This window comes from Pyxicephalus adspersus, chromosome 3 (genome assembly GCF_032062135.1).
Source record: "Pyxicephalus adspersus chromosome 3, UCB_Pads_2.0, whole genome shotgun sequence".
In the NCBI taxonomy this organism is placed as follows: domain Eukaryota; kingdom Metazoa; phylum Chordata; class Amphibia; order Anura; family Pyxicephalidae; genus Pyxicephalus; species Pyxicephalus adspersus.
In genome coordinates this window covers 13,620,769-13,637,609 of record NC_092860.1, presented here as the reverse complement: position 1 = coordinate 13,637,609, position 16,841 = coordinate 13,620,769, and the positions used below count along the sequence as shown (strand labels likewise).

General features: G+C 38.0%; 1 protein-coding gene across 3 annotated transcripts in view; it reads left to right on the top strand.

Moving 5' to 3' along the window:
• The window catches only part of CHD6 (chromodomain helicase DNA binding protein 6), an 80,204-nt gene that overhangs the window by 25,538 nt on the left and 37,825 nt on the right, over positions 1-16,841 (top strand). For all 3 annotated transcript variants that reach the window (XM_072403658.1, XM_072403659.1, XM_072403656.1), the window contains 12 exons: positions 1,017-1,067; positions 2,551-3,035; positions 5,164-5,311; positions 5,777-5,926; positions 6,926-6,991; positions 8,748-8,806; positions 9,169-9,286; positions 9,674-9,760; positions 12,951-13,085; positions 13,905-14,026; positions 15,556-15,799; positions 16,580-16,756. In XM_072403658.1, coding sequence (XP_072259759.1) covers positions 1,035-1,067; positions 2,551-3,035; positions 5,164-5,311; positions 5,777-5,926; positions 6,926-6,991; positions 8,748-8,806; positions 9,169-9,286; positions 9,674-9,760; positions 12,951-13,085; positions 13,905-14,026; positions 15,556-15,799; positions 16,580-16,756 — 1,824 coding nt within the window. In that variant the 5' untranslated portion in view covers positions 1,017-1,034. The remainder of the gene's footprint in view (positions 1-1,016; positions 1,068-2,550; positions 3,036-5,163; positions 5,312-5,776; positions 5,927-6,925; positions 6,992-8,747; positions 8,807-9,168; positions 9,287-9,673; positions 9,761-12,950; positions 13,086-13,904; positions 14,027-15,555; positions 15,800-16,579; positions 16,757-16,841) is intronic.

Genomic DNA, 16,841 nt, shown 5'->3' with positions numbered 1-16,841 from the left:
TCCATGTGTAGTCTTTCTTTTTAGATCATTTAGGTGTGACTTCTTGTCCATCATCATAATATGTGTGGTATATTTTACAGCCTGAACACAGAAGGGTCATCATTAGATCGCCATTGGAAATGCATTCCGATGACCAAGCTTTGATCATCCGTTTTGGCACAAACTTGCATTTTCTCCTGGAAACCTTGTAGTGCATTTTAGGTCATTGAATATACTTACTTGAAAGGGTGACATTGAGCATCACTCTGAGCTGTGGATATAGTAATTATAGCAGGGGGATTCCTAAAGTTATCTCAAGGGTTCCCCCGTGTTTATATATAAAAAAAAAAAAAAAAAGTTTTGAGCAGCTCCTGGATTCTGACCCAATTTATCAGTAACCTCACAAAAACAGCCGAGTGGTTACTGAAAAGTTCTGGGTGGTGCGCCCAGCTAAAAGGGTCTGGGGAGAACACTGCTAGGAAACCCTTGAAAAACCTTTCAGATCTTGGGGAACCCCTGACTCATATTTTTCACCGCTTACTATACACTGCACCCTCTGGAGGGGTCCACAAAACCTTGGTAGAGAAACGCCGGCTTACATTCCTTAACCCTTCATCTCTTCCTGCTGTTCTGATCTTCATGTATATTTTATTGCAGAAGGGACATTGCCTGCCCTTTTTTGCATTAAAGACCTGCCTGCTTACAAATTGTGCGAGAAGAACTAAAGTTCCGCTTAAAACTCTGCTCCAGTCACAAACCTATTTTCATTTTAGATAGTTGGCAGGGGTTGTAAGTGCTGTCCTTGGGTTTCTTTTTTTAAAATGAAAAGTGTTAAAAAACTTTGCCATTGAATACCAATATATCATATTCTTGTTTTGCTGTGTTGACCGTTGTGAAAGCTTTACCATAAAGTGCTTTTGAAGAATGAAAATGATTAATTTATTACATTCAGTCAGAGTTGATCGTTGTAAACTATTTGTTTCTTCAACTGTCATTGTATTTTTACAATAATTATTTTTTTTCTTTTTTGTTTGTAGGTGCAAAACATTTAATATATGATCATGAAAATACAAAAACAAGAACAGCAGGTATGTCTGTTTCTCTTTTTTTTAGTGAATTATTGCAAAATGCATTTTCAAACAAGTAAATTAAAATACAGAGTTTGAATGTGTTGAAAAATAATTTTTTTTTTTGCTTCTAAGGAGATACTTTTACATGGCTCCTAATAGCCCAATGACCCAACAGCAAGGTACTCTCGCCTATCTGTGTTTCCTTACGTCTATTCCACTCCATTGGTGTCTATGCTCTATATTCCCATCAGTTGGGCTTCTAGGTATCTGGGAACATGTGACTTTTCTGATGATCACTGTCATGTTGGGTGGTGGAGCCCAGGGGGGCTTTGACACCAGATCTCACTACAAGTGACATGGGTCAATGCGTATACCCTAACTTTGAGGACGAGGGGGATGCTATCAGAATATCACCTTTTTCAGAATGGACACTCTTGCTTTTTTTCATCTCCAAATTTAGTATTTTGTTTTTAGATTTGCAAAAAAATTTAAACCTAATTCTGGTTTCTTGTATACTGTGTTTCCGCTAAAAGACACTTAACTATGTCTAAGCTAAAGTATGTGACCACACAGCATTGTTTTATTTATTATGAACCTTTGGTTTGCCATCATTTGGTTTGTCAACTCAAATCCAAAGTCCTGGAAACTCTGGATCGGTGTTTCTCAACTAGGGTACCTGCAGAGGTTGCTAGGGTTTCCTAGAGCAATTTGGTCCTCTAAGGTCAGTTACCACTGGAACCAATGATCTTTTTATCTATTCTTCCCACTGATCAGCAATGTAAGCAGCATTCTTCCCATTGACCACCGCACTAATGTACTGTGAGCTGTGGATACAGTACTTGCAGCAGGGGTTCCTCGAAGATCTGAATGTTATTTTCGAGGGTTTCCCATGTTATAAAGGTTGAAAAACCCTGAAGTCGTCTTTCATGTATGGATTATTTACAGAACACACGCGGATCTTCAAAACTCTGATCTGTGTTTTGCAAGCATTGTACAATAATTGCATGGTTAACCTTTGCTTCCGCCTTTTACATATTTTTCTATTGGCCTGTCCTACTGGCAGTCATTTTTGGTGGCGAAAGCAACATATAAAGGAGGAAGGGAGACAAACTAGTACACCATCCCAGAAGCTGTGGTTGATGTATGCATGATGCAGCCCCTAGATTTATTGCAATCCCAGATTCTTGAAAGGTAGTCATAAAATGAGTAGGGTGGGGATTTTTTTGCACAGAGTTTGCAAAAACAGTTTATTCTGTAGAAAATTAAATCTTGGCATGTTGAGACATTTACCCAGTAATCTTGCTTGATTTTCTAAAGTGTAAAAAAAAAAAAAAAAAAAAAAAATTGTGCCGCATCCTAACAGTACCCAGAGTTATAAGGTTTCACTGGTATTACCCTTCAGCGTTCTTGTTGGCATGTAGTCCATAAACTGGCATTGGTGGAATTCCCAGTTTTTTGTGTGATTTATAATATTTACTTTTATTCCATTTTGTCATTCCAGCTGCCCAACCTGAAAGCACTTAGCTATTCACCAATGTCCAGTGCCTCTATATCCTGCGAACGCCAAGTACTTGCCCCATTCTCCGAGTCGAATCTTGAAGATTTTCACCCTGTAACCCTTTTGGACACTCCTTCCGGGCTCTTGGCTGAGGATGAACTTTTTCCTGAGCAGGAAACCTGTGAGCTCGGCTCACCAAACAATCTTAACGGGATGGAGGACAGCGGAGGGGGTGGGACCGGCGTAAAGAAAAAACGGAAAAAAAAGGAACAGGGGGAAGAAAAGGAGACAAAACCAAAGAAAAAGAAGGAGCCCAAGAAAGTTAAAGAACCTAAAAAGGCAAAAGAGCCCAAAGAGGCCAAGGAACCTAAACAACTCAAGAGCCCGAAGGAGCCCAAGAAGCCAAGGAAACCGAAGGAGCCCAAACCTCCGAAAGAGAAGAAAACTAATTCGGAAACGGTTGTTAAAACCAAATCCAAGAAAACAAGGTGAGCCTAGGTTGGCTCTTTGTTAAAGAAAACTGGGGACAAAAAATACATTGCAAAAGAACTATACTTTATATTTTTTACACTATGCTTTTTTTTGTTTTAATCTGTTTTGTGCAAAAAAAACAAAACAAAAATGTGTTTATTAAAAGGTTAGCCACATTTTAATGACGTTATTAGATCTCAGCACCCCTTTATGTGAAAATTTGGGGAGGCTTTACGAGGATTACGGTGGTATGGGGACATGTAAGTATGACACCTGAATCGCAGACTGGGGAAGGTGCTGAGACTTAATAAGTAAGTAATCTTACTTTTGAGGACTGCTGTGGTGCATTACCACTCAAGTTCAATTAGTATTGGCAGCCAAAATAGGACGTTAAAACTAAACCTGACCCCTTTCTTTTCAAAACATTTCTTAAAGATTTTAAAACAAGCATAATAAACCATTGAGGAATACAAGGTAAAATGTGCATAACGATGGGACCAGCCAATGCAAAACAGTCTCGGACCTAATTTTTGGTGCACCTGTTTTCAATTTGAATCAGTTTCCTAATATTGTGCATCAACATATGTGGCCTCAATCTGTGTGCTGTTGTAATTTATTTTTCATATTCCTGCTTTGTGATGTGCATCACAATATGTGTGTTGCATTATGCTGTGTGTAATGCTTTTGTTTTTTTTATGTTTATTATTATTACGGCAACAGTGGTTTTCCCAGGCCGAGATCCTCAATATTTATTTGTCTAGCTTTTATGTTTCAGGAGTGTACCTGTGGCTGCTCTGTGCAAAGAACAGCATTGATTAGTATGTGCTTTGATATCCTTTTAAGCAGCAGGGTGGCCGTATTAGCATTGTGGGTTTGCAATACTCTGGTCCTGTGCAAAACATTTGCTTGGAGTTTGTTTTCTTTTTTCAGTGGCATTTTTATATTTGGCATCACTTGAGTTTTTCCTACAGTGTAGATACCTACATGGCAGATTCACGTCTTCTGGTCATTTGAACCCTGTGCATTTATAACGCATATCCATGCTCTCCCCTACCCCTCTTAGCCAGACATACCACCCTGCACTTTTCAGTAACCTACCAGCTGTTTTTGGAAAAAAAGTTGATTCACTGTACAGGGGCCTCCATCCGCCTACAGGTTCTTCCCATCCAGCTTAAAAAAATTCAGTGCAGAATACTAAATATGGATATTGGATAGCAACGTTTTCAAGGAGGAGACTGTTTTCAGATACGTTAGTTCTGTGTAAATAATAAGAAATGAATCACATGACAAGACAAATGTCTACTTCCTGTGCTATTGTCCCTGCAAGTCTGCTGTACGTGTCGTGGCACATGGATTTTCAGTGCTGGATGACAGGGCTGTTAAAGTAAAAAACGTCATGAGCCTGTCCCAACATAAATGGATGGGATCTACTAGTATATATCAGCTAGGTCTTTTAGGGTATTGAATTGGTTGTTCTTCTTTTTTTTTTTTCTAGCAAATTGACATTATCAGAATTTAAAGCACTCAATTCCATCCCACAATTAGACAGGTGAAGTTCCTTCTGCAACAATCCATCAGGGACAACTCCCTTTTATAGATTAGTAAAAATGTCATGATTAGGTCCACTTTATGTCCAACTTTAGGCATTCTAAGGTTACCACTTTTCTTTAAGTTAATGTAACCTTTTATGTTTGCTAAATTGTATATAAGCAGACAAATTTAAAATATGCAGCTATAATCTATAAATAGAGCACCTTAGACACAGTATCTATTTTACTAGACAATGGTCAAGTTGTCTATCACAGTTAGCACAAGGATGCCTCCACCTTTTTGTGATAGCAGAACACTGCCCACCATACTGAAAAGTATTAATTTTTTTTTTTTGTTTTTTTTTTTTTTGCAAGGTGGTTGTGATTTTATACAGGGTCATTTTAGGCAGCACATTAGAGAATAATCAGCTGGTGAAAAAGACCATTAATTTTCCACTTGGTCTTATAGATTTCTGGAATGCAAAAGGTGCACATTAAGTGTAATGGCTCTGTCCTTCTATGTTTAAATTTTACTGTATTGGATTAAACCACAGCAGGGTCATTTATCAAGATTTGGATGATTCAAGGTCGCTTACTTTTGTATATTACGTTTCAGCAAAGAACAGGGACCAACACCAGTAGAGAAGAAAAAGAAAGGGAAAAGGAAAGCAGAATCCTATGAAGAGGGCATGGAGAGTGACATGTCTGTTCTAAACTCTGCATGTCAGAGCACCGAGGAGTCTACAGAGTCACTGGACAGCCAGGTATCACAGTACATATCCATGTCATCTTTAGCCAACACCATTATCATCAGTAAAACCTTAAGTAACATGTTTATATGCTGCATCAAAATAAAGAGAAACTGCTGGAAAATATCTAAATATACAATACATTTGTATTTACTTTTTGTCACGGTACTGCATGTTACTATTGTGAGACCTTACACCGGTTTTAGAACTCTCACCACCCCATTGTAACAGTGCTGGCCAGTCAGTGTGCACAAGTGCTGTCAAACAGTGGGAATTCTGTTTGTACCTGTCTTTCACATGTTAGAAACTTTTTACAGTTATTGCCATTTTTGTTTTGCTTGCACTTAACTTTAGTTGTCCAAATTTTACATGCATACACACATTTGGATAAAGTCAATATGAATTGATTAGTTTGAGGTCCATGTTAGTGGCTGCACTATGTCAGTGTTTGTTGCTGAACTCATTCTTCTCCCACCACAGAAACGGAGGTCTGGCCGGCAAGTGAAGCGACGAAAATACAACGAAGATCTGGACTTTAAAGTGGTGGATGATGATGGCGAAACAATCGCTGTGCTGGGAGCCGGTAGAGCCTCTGCGTTATCTGCATCCACCCTGGCATGGCAGGCTGAGGTAAGGAGTATAGGTTTTATAGGTGACAGTGAGCATTTGGGCCTTTATTTACCAGACTTTAATGTCAATGGCTTCTGAGATCATTCAGAATTCATTGACCTTCATTTCGCTTGGACTTGACCTGTAATATGTGAGTTTTGTATGGGAATCCAGAACCTTCTTGCAGTGAACAAAAGCATATTGACACAGACCTGTAGAGTGATTTCCCCCCAAAATTTTAATTTACTTTGCAAGGACAGCAGAAATTTGTCTTCTGAGCAGTGGGGCCCATTACACATGCAGAAAATACACAGTAATGGCAAAATGTTTTGTATATCACACTTATAGTATATGCCCAAAAATATGTGGGCATCTTTCAAGTTAGGTTACATTTTTTCCAGTAACGGGTATGGTTAATGCTTAAGCATACAAAGATATTTTAGATAATTGTGCACTTGGTGTGTGGAAACTTAGGTAGACTGTACAAAAGACCTTTACAATGAACTGAAAAGCCAATTATAAGCCATGTTTTCTCTTTCATTCTTATGACTTCATAAGCACAAATTCCCACCAAAAAATTGTGTGGGAAGCCTTGTAAGAGGGGTGGCTAGTTCTGGTTTTGGAAAGCCCAGTAAGCTCCTATAGATGTCATAAATGCTTCGACCCTATAGTGTACCATTTCTGCAGGAGTTGTGTGCACAATTACCCTCACGGTGCTGTACAATTTTGGAAACAAAGCACATTTAAATTTAACCCCGGTTCTAGAAAATCACAGAGCTCTCAGATTGAAATGCACAGGTTGGTTTCCAATATGAGTTGCAAAATGGTTTGTGTGTCATCGACTTTTTTAGCAAAAGTGGATTTTTTTTTTCTTCATTTTAAAATGTGAAAATAACCTCAGATTTCTAGCAAAATGAATGTTAACTGAAGGTACATAATAGTTTCCATTCATGAAAATAGATGTAGGATTATACTGAGATTTATTTGTGTCATTTTTCCCGGTGCTTTGTATTATTATAGGAACCTCCAGAAGATGATGCCAACATAATAGAAAGGATCTTATCTTCAAGAGTTATTCAAAAAGAGGTGCGTTCAATAAATGTTAATTGTAAGAACATTTTATGTTCCTTTGTGTGGTCTTGGGTCCTTCTTGCTTCCGAGTCAAGAATTTGTGTCATACTTATCCTAGGCATTTGACACCGAACTATATTCTAAAAATAAATAAATGCAAGCAGGCAGGTTGGTTGTTGCAGAAGGCACAAGCAATAGTTCTTCCACGCCAAAATATACTTACCTGCATGTTCAAGGTTACTGGTTATGTTACCCACATGGAAAGTATTCTTACCTAGAGATAGAATTTGACAACCAAGTTGGATATTTGTTCAAAACGTGCTGTTAGTTAAAGTGGACTTAAACTCAAATTTTTTATTTTAGATTAAAGGGTAGACAACCCTTTTATATAAAGTAAATATTGTATTTAATTATTTTTTTTTAAATAGGGTGCAGCGCCTCCCTCTTTCTGTCTTGACCTCTGCGGCACAAAGCCTTTTCCGGGAGGCTCTTGGCTGCTCCTTCTGCACATGCTCTTTCTTTGTTGGTAGAAAATAATTGCCGATCTCATACATGCGCTGTGAGACCGGAATTCTTTTTCCCTATCTACGTTACTTGATCTTGCACCTGTGCAGTGCAAAATCGTGTCATGTATGAATAAGAGGAGTGAAGACGATGAGGCACCCCAGCCAAAGAAGGATATCCGTTTTATGCAGGAACCATTCGAAAAAAACTCCCGATGGATCGACGGATCTACCGGATTAACCTCCCTAGCGGTTCATTTCTTTCTGGTTTTATATGTCTAAAAGCGGTACATTGTTTTTCATGAAAATTTCTTTTACTATATAATCTAATAGTATGAGTATAAAAAAGTTTGAAACACAAAATCATGTAAAAATAATAAATTGAAAAAATTAAAAATCTATATATTTAAAAAAAAAAAAAAAAATTTTAAAAATACATATTATACTCCTACTAATATATATATATATATATATATATATATATATATATATATATACTGTAAAATAAATGTTCTTGAAAACAATGTACTGCTTTTACACATATAAATCCAATGTATTGCATTCAATAGTTATTTAGCATTGAATGCAATACAAATGATTTTTGTATTGCATTCAATGCCGGCAACGTACACACGCACCGATGTCACCGGAAACTCCCCGGTGACTCATCGGATGCAGAAGCCGGCCGGAGGAAGAGAGAAAAAGACAAAGATCGCAGCTTTGGACAGCGCGGGAGGCCGGCGGATAAGATAAGCGCTGTATTTACTGTTACTTCCATTGGGTTACCTACCCCGAGTGTGACTCGGGGTTGCCGCTTTTAGCAACTTTTTTTTTACCCCGAGTCTCACTCGAGGTTACCGCTAGGGAGGTTAAAGGAAAGTGTTTTTTTAATATATATTTTGATTTTAGTTCCACTTTAACACAGGTATCGTCTAATAAAGGAGGGGAGTGGGTAACTTCATCAAACTGCATTGTATTGATGCCTATTCCTTATCCATGTAAAGCTTAAGCTGGGTACTGAACCAGGCCTTTTTTTTTTTTTACTGCAGTGGTGTTTGGGTGACACATCTAAATGAACAGAATTACAAATCCTTTCCAAAGGCAAAGCTAACTCCATTTATGTATTTCTTGTGGTGTCTTGCCTACTGTTTTTACTTCAAACTACTGAAAATAGTAATAATTCCAAGTGAAGCCATCAATCATCAAATTGTTCATCTCCTTGGACAAAAAGAATATTGTAATTATTCACCGAGACTTTTCTATTTCAGACCGCTCCTGGAGGATTACCAGTGGAAGTAGAAGAATTTTTTGTCAAGTATAGAAATTTGTAAGTTGGTTGTTTTTTACTTAAAACGTCAGCTGCCTGGAATTTTAAATGTATCTGGTTATCAATGACTGGGCAGACTAAGGCTGTATTTACGTTTGTCTAATAACACGCATGTTGCTAATGGAAAACCTATTTGGCAAAAAAAGTGACAAATACAAACATGGCCTTGAAATGTAACTTCAAAAAGGAACTGTCATGTCATTGCACCCTTCTGGGGAAAGATGTAAATGGATACTGGTGGGCTCTTATCATGTGAGGGTAACACACATTTGGGTGTTATTTGTGTCTGGAGTTGGGTTTGCGTTGATCAATTTATTTTTGTTCCGATTAGTTTTGTAACCTTTATGTCAAATCTCTCACAGCTCATACCTTCACTGCAAATGGGCAACTCTTGAAGATCTTGAGAAGGATCCGAGAATCCAACAAAAAATCAAGAGGTTTCGGAACAAGCAAGCCCAGATGAAACACATATTCACTGAGGTCAGCTTAATATGTCTTTCGCTTATCTTTATTCACACTGTTTCAATACATAACTGGAAACTATAATTGTTTTGTTCTTTTGTATTAAATGTGAAAAGGAAAAAAAAATCTAAAGTATCAGTAAAAAAAAAATTTAAATACAGAGTACCAAGCTGTTGGCTTTCAGAAAAATGAATACAGCAAGCGTGTGGGGGAGGACTCCATTTTAGTTCTCAGTTGTAGTTTACATTAATATTCACATTTATTATAGTATTTATTCATCGGCTAACAGTAAAATAGATTTTTTATTTTTATTAGTCCTGAACATAGACAAACATAAAGAACTATATACAATGCTTACTCTCCCTTTTTACAGTGATGGTTAATATCCTAATTTTTCTCCCTCAGCCCGATGAAGATATGTTTAATCCAGATTACGTGGAGGTGGACAGAGTATTGGAGGTGGCCCATACAAAGGACTCTGACACAGGAGAGGTAGGTGTCCTCTAGGCCTTGGACAGAAAATGAGAGAATTTGATGTATTTAAAAGGTGCTTGGACAAAAGGCCTTTTTGGTACTTAAAAAGCATATGTCCTTTGAGAAAAAAAATATTAAGTTTAGTCTTCAGTTTTTTAAATGCCTTTCTGGGTTCATGTGACCCATCCTTTTTCCCCAATAGACATAGATTGTGCTTGGTGATTGGCTGCCGAGGCACTCTGTGCCCTTATTTGGAGACTAGTTAAGACTTTTAAAGAGGAACTAAACTAAAAAAAAAAATAAACTTACCTTTAATCCCGCAGGGCAGTCTGATCACTCCGAGTGTGTCCTACATCGGGTCCTGCGCCGTCCCGGTGCTCTGGGCGCCGCCATTCTTGTCTTCTCTTACGGGTCTTTCATCCTACGTCACTCGACCCAGGCACGAGATCAGGTGACTTAGGATGAGAAATAAAATTGCTGATCTCACTGCGCATGTGTGAAATCGGCAAATTTTTTTTTTGCATGAAAACGGCTCCTTCTGTGCATGCCCGAAATGCTCAGGCAGCGTAGGAGTGTCCAAGAGCCTCCCAGGATGCCTGATGTATGTATCCCGGGAGGCTTTGCGCTCCCATTCATTATTATCCACCTAGGGTGTTGCACCTAAAAACAAAACAAAAAGAAAAAAATAATTTTTACCTTACATAAAAGGGTTATCCACCCGAAAATGAAAATTCTGAGTTTAGGTACGCTTTAAGCAACAACATGGAGCTTACACATGACTAAATGGAGTGGAAAAGGGTGAATTCAAGACGAGCGTGGATTGCTTCTGTGCCTATAATTCAACTAAATCTAATGCAAATAAAAATATGACACTTGTCAAAATGTGATTGTATGGAGACAACTGACTTCTGGCACCTGTGAACAGGTATTCTAGCCCAGGATAATTGGACTACATTCCACAATGTTTTGATTTGTAATACAATGTGCAGTGCTTTCAATGCCATTGTGTGTATGGAACTAAATGCTATTATAAGGATTTTGGGTTTTATTCACTTTTTTAAACACACTGCTAATATATTGAACACAACTGGACCAATAACACTAGTCAACAAACATTTTCTTGCCAAACAGGTTAAAGTATTTTAGGTTATGTTTGATGCATAGATTCCAAATATGGTATTGGATTTGCTAGATTGGCTCGTTTTTGTGTCAATCAGTTTTATTGAGTTTTCAAAGAAAGATAACAAACATACATAAAACACAGGAATCTTATTAACCCATAACGGCCTTGGCTTCGTATGAGCATAAAATATACATCTTAAATATAGCATATACTCTGATACGTAGCAATAATCTGTCAAAACCTTCATGAAACAGAATAAAACAGAGCAACACAGATATACAGAAGTTAATAAAAACACTCAGAGGTATATACCATAAGTAATACTCTAACAATCTTAAGCCGCATATATCGCTATATACTTGTGTAAACATCTTTTGACAAAAAAAACAACAAACAATAAGAAAAAGAACATTGCAGCCCAAGAAAGGGGGTTGGGAAGGGAAGGGGGAAAGAGGATGTGTACCACCCGAGGTTGGAGAAAATATAAGAAAGCCCTTAATACTCAAATACAGAGATGGCGCTCGAACAAGTATACGAGAGCATTAAGATAAATACATTTGGAATCGGGGAGATTCTTATAACGGATTTTTTCTAGTTCGGATACCCAGTCAGTTCTAGAAGGAGCAGCAGACTGCCTCCATAATCTCGGGATAAGGACCCTAGCCGCGGCAAGAAAATGCCGTAGGGCAGATCTTTTAATACTTTTAAGCGAGCCCGGTATTATGGATAAAAGAGCCACGTTAGGGGTAGTGGGCACTGTAGAACCAGCAGCATTCATTAAATATCTGAATAATCAGATCCCGGAAACGATATATCTTTGAGCATTCCCACCTAATATGAAGCATTGTCCCCCTATGCGACAAACATCGCCAACAGCGGTCCGAGTTTGTGGGAGTAATTCTATGCATATCCACTGGACAAGATTGGCTCGTTTTTGAAATAATGACCTCAATAATAAACCTCATATAATACTAATGAAACATAAAAATTAAGCAAAATTAAACTACATATGCCTAGGTATACAAAAGTAAATTTTTAAAATACTTCATATTCACTTCCACTGCTAACTCCTGGATTACACTCCAAACCCTGTATATCCTCTATGTCGAATACAGGAATATCAGGGGGAGTACTGAACACTGGTATGGGACCATCAGCGCCATGCGGCACAGGTCGTCTTGTTAATTTTCCAAATCGGGGTTCTCCCACTTTTTTTTTTTTTTTCTTGTAATGACTAAAACATTTTACATTCACAGCACACAAATCGTTATGATGATTTCTGGGCTCTCACCATACCATAGGTACCAAATTTCAAAGGTTTGTTTTCCATTTTTCCACTGATGTAGACACTCTACACCAGTGGTGCTCACACTTTTTTGGCTTGCAAGCTACTTTTAAAATGACAAAGTCAAAATGATCTACCAACGATAAAAACTTGGACTTAATAACTCATGTATGCGCTAGAGTTTATTTTGAAAGGCAGGGCTCCGCAATCTACTCGAGTTGCCTTTGCGATCTACCGGTAGATTGCGACCCACCTGTTGGGCACCCCTGCTCTACACAAATTTACATACCATATGTGGAGCCCAATACTTATCCCTTTCAATGGGAGAAATATAGGTATAGCCCACATTTTTGCCTTGACATTTTATCCCCTTTTAGATCATGTTGCAGAAGTTTTAGTGTTTTTTTTTATTCTGTGGGACAACTTGTTTTTACTTCCGGGGGTGTCTTTACTAGGTTCTTAAAATTCTTGTGGGGACATCAGCTCCACTCACTTAAGAAGCATTGAGAAATGATGTATACATGTGAAGAGGTGCAGAAAGATAAAAAAGTACAGTAACTTTTTCTGTAAAGCAGTGGATCACTCTGACAGTGATGATAACAGTGCTTGGAATTTCATTGCATTGTTGTCAACCCTCCTGGGGAAATAAACATGCATTGTAGAAATGTAACGAGTCATTTTTTTTACTTTTGCACAGACATTTACATTTTTCTAAATGTTCTGTTCAGCAGAAACTAACAACCCACAACTGTTTTTTTGGTGCAGAAAGGATTGTGTTTTGATGGTGTTTTTTCTTTTAGGAGGTGACGCATTATCTGGTAAAGTGGTGCTCGCTGTCCTATGAAGAAAGCACTTGGGAGTTGGAGGAAGATGTTGATCCTGGAAAAATTAAGGAGTTTGAAGCACTTCAGGTTTTACCTGAACACACTATTACAGTAAGTGTAATGCCTTGCTGTCAGCAAAATAAGGTATTTATACCCAGGGATTTTTTATTCTAGAAGGCCAGATAAAGTAAATTCTCTCCTCGTTAAGATATGGGTATGTTATGTAGCCAAGGGGTGGTTAGAGTTTAAAGAATAGACCCATCCAAGAGTAAGTTTATCGCAGCCATATCATAAGCCACAGAATAATGCAATTCATATTTGTCTTAGGTAAAGCCGATACATCAATTTTGACTACCTTTTTTGTTGCTGCCAGTTGGTAGTAATAATATAGAGTTGGCCCAGCCTTTGGGACTTCTGACACAAGAGTTCAAAAAATTAATTTTAAATCCATCCCAATTTTCTTCATTCATGTGTATGTCATAGCTCTGTGCCAGCAACTCAAGCTCCTTAACACCAAAATAATTAAACAAAGTCTTTATGAAACTGGCTGTGTTTGTGGAGCAGCAAAAATCTTTCATTATACTGTTCTTGATTTTTGTAGTTTTGTGTAGTATGGGAAAAAAATGTACACTTTATCAGATTCTCCTGCAGTTATTGGTCTTTGTTCAACGGATTCTGCCTTTTCTGTCTTGTTAAAAGTAGTCTCCAGGAGAGAAAGTGAAGGGAAATCTTTGTATTGAGATCCTGGGTAGCACAGCTGTAAAACCTGGCAGGCGTTTCTAATCTTTTCCCTTATTATCTATCTAAAATAATATTTGTAGGATTTCCCCATACTCGTATTTGTGATGGTCAGAACATTAGGTACTTTAAGTATACACTTTTTTTTATTTACTTAAATTTTTTTTTTAACCATTGTTTGTTTTTCCCCAGGAGCGACCATCCTCTGATTCCTGGCAGAAGCTTGAATGTTCTCGCACATATAAAAATAACAACCAGCTAAGGGAATACCAATTAGAGGGTATGAACTGGCTGCTCTTCAATTGGTACAACAGGTGAGTTAGAGTCTTTCAGACTGATGTGAACAGTAGAATGGTTAAATATGACCTTTTATCTATTATCACGGAACATGCAGCTCCCCTTCAAGTTAAATGTCTTAGCTTTCATTGATTGTGTAAACTGGTATATGTACAGTTAGAATGCAGAGCAATTGCTGAAACGATTTTACTAGTTAAAGTACCTGTAATTATTTTGTATATTAACCTCACTGGTGGTTTTATTATATAGGTATTTTTAAATGTCAAAGCGGTACATTTAAAAAATACTTATTTTAAATTTTCTGCCTGGTCCCGCCCCCCAGCTGCTTGCTCGCACGTCCCATGCCCACCGGGCATCTGCATTCCCTGGCCTCGCTTCCCCAACATTCACATGCCAAGGATGCAAGGCGATGGGCATCGCCAGGCTACACAAGATGCTGGGGCGGGCACCGCCAGGGGATGCAGATGCCGGGCACCACTGGAGGAGTCCGCGGGCACGTGGCGACCAGGTAAGCTTTAAAACTCCCTTACAATTTTTACCCCAAGTGTGGCTCGAGGTTACCACTTTTGGTACTGAAAATAAACCCCAAGCCACACTCGGGAATACCACCAGGGAGGTTAAGAACTGAATTCCATGAAATCAAATCATCATTTAACTTTAGGTAAAGTGGAGCAGGTTTTGTTCTCCTGTCCTTATTTTACTGGGAAGATATCTCCCCGCCATGGTTTTGCTGTGAGCTGCACTTGCCAGTGCACTGCTGTCTACCTCCTCTATTTTTAAGTTTCATTGATGATTGGACTTTTGATTTTGGTGTTTGATAATGGTCCTCATTTATTAAAGCTCTCCAAGGCTGGAGAAGATAGACTTTCATCAGTGAAGCTCTGTGATCCAGAAAACCTGAAATAGATCCGGTCCAGGATTCAAAACATTTGCTAGCAAATCGCATATGACTTTGAAGAAATTCATACCAGTTTTGCTGGATCATCCATCTTTACTGATAAAAGTGTATTCGCTCCAGTCTTGGACAGCTTTAATAAATCAGACACAATAGGAGAGATGCGAAGACTGTTCATCAAAATACTTTATGGCCATTCCTACAAAAAGATTATGCTAAGTTCACACAGGCTTCAGGGGGCAGACCAGAAACCTTAAAATACAAGTTTAGAAAAAATCAGACTCATAAATTCCCCTATAAAAAATTACTTATAATATTTTTCTTTCTGGCAAGAGTTTAAATAATTGCTGTCTTGAACCGTAGGCATTGTTGATACCTTTGTCGAAAACTTTGTCTCCCGATGGGCACAATGTTTTATGTCATTAGCTACTTTGTCACTACATGATAGAGTGGAGACATAAGGGCTCTTGAGAGAAACCACATTGCCCAGCTTGAGGGGTCAGTAAGCACCATAAAAAATTGAGTGAAGTGAAGATCACTCAACTGTCACAAATTAAAATATTTTAATAAAGCAAAACAAAAGGAAACTTTACTTTAGTATTTGTGATATTTAGAAGTGTGAATAGTAATACCTGCTTCTTTAAATTTTAGAAAGAACTGTATCCTGGCAGACGAAATGGGATTAGGGAAAACGATCCAATCTATCACTTTCCTCTCAGAGATTTTTTTCATGGGTATCCGGGGTCCTTTCTTGATCATTGCGCCACTGTCCACGATCACCAACTGGGAGCGGGAGTTTCGAACGTGGACCGAAATGAATGCTGTGGTTTACCATGGAAGCCAGATTAGTCGGCAAATGATCCATCAATATGAAATGTTCTACAGGGATTCTCAAGTGAGTCTAATTTGAACCTGCTGGGTTCAATTACAGAGTCAGAGTGTAGAGTAAAGGAACCTAGAAACCGGAGTCAAGTAGTTGAACTTATTAAAACTTAATTAGACTTATAGGACATCTTTCCTCCTAATAGTGAGAAGTACACTGGCCTCCATATTCTATAATCTGTTTTTTCATTTTATTCATTTTTTTTTTTTTCTTGGAAAAGTCAAAGCACTTTTAAGATAAGTTAACATACCAAACAGAACATGTCAGACTTGTTACTGAACAGCATAATTACCTCTTTCTACTGCAAATGTGAATTGGATTGCCATCGCTAAGATGTTGTGAGAGTTATGTTTGATAGGGTCTTTTAATTTAAAGTGGATCTAAGGACAAAATTAACTTTGGGTCCTCCTGTTCTGCTTTAAACTTCACTCTGACCCTCTAAATACTTACCTGACCTGACCTGAAAAATTGTCCCTGTAACTTAGTTACTTATAGTTCGCTACCTTTTCCAATTCTTCACCAACTGGTTTGGAGGCCTCCACTTCTGTTGGCAGCCAGTTCTGTTGTTTCTCACTTTAATTCTGTTCTGTTGTTTCTTGTTTTAATTGTTGATGAGAGGCTTACGTTGCAGCAAGTTGCTCAGTTTTTAAATAAACCATTCTTCCAGTTTACATAAAACCAAATACTGTTTTTTAGGAAAGCCAACCTTTTAAAGAATGTGCTACATTTTTTATAGGTAGAAGTAATTATTATATTTTATTGACTAACTGTATGGTTTTGTTTGGTTAATAGGGAGCCCCAGTTCCTGGAATTTTCAAGTTCCAAGTGGTCATCACAACTTTTGAAATGATTCTAGCCGACTGTCCAGAGCTGAAGAAAATCAGGTGGAGCTGTGTCATCATAGATGAAGCCCATCGGCTGAAGAACAGGAACTGCAAACTTCTTGAAGGTTTAAAACTAATGGGCTTGGTAAGTAAATGCATCATTGGTGCGAGGTATGTGGGCGCTTTTCTTTTTACATCATATGCCACATTTGTATTTTTTTTTTTTTTTT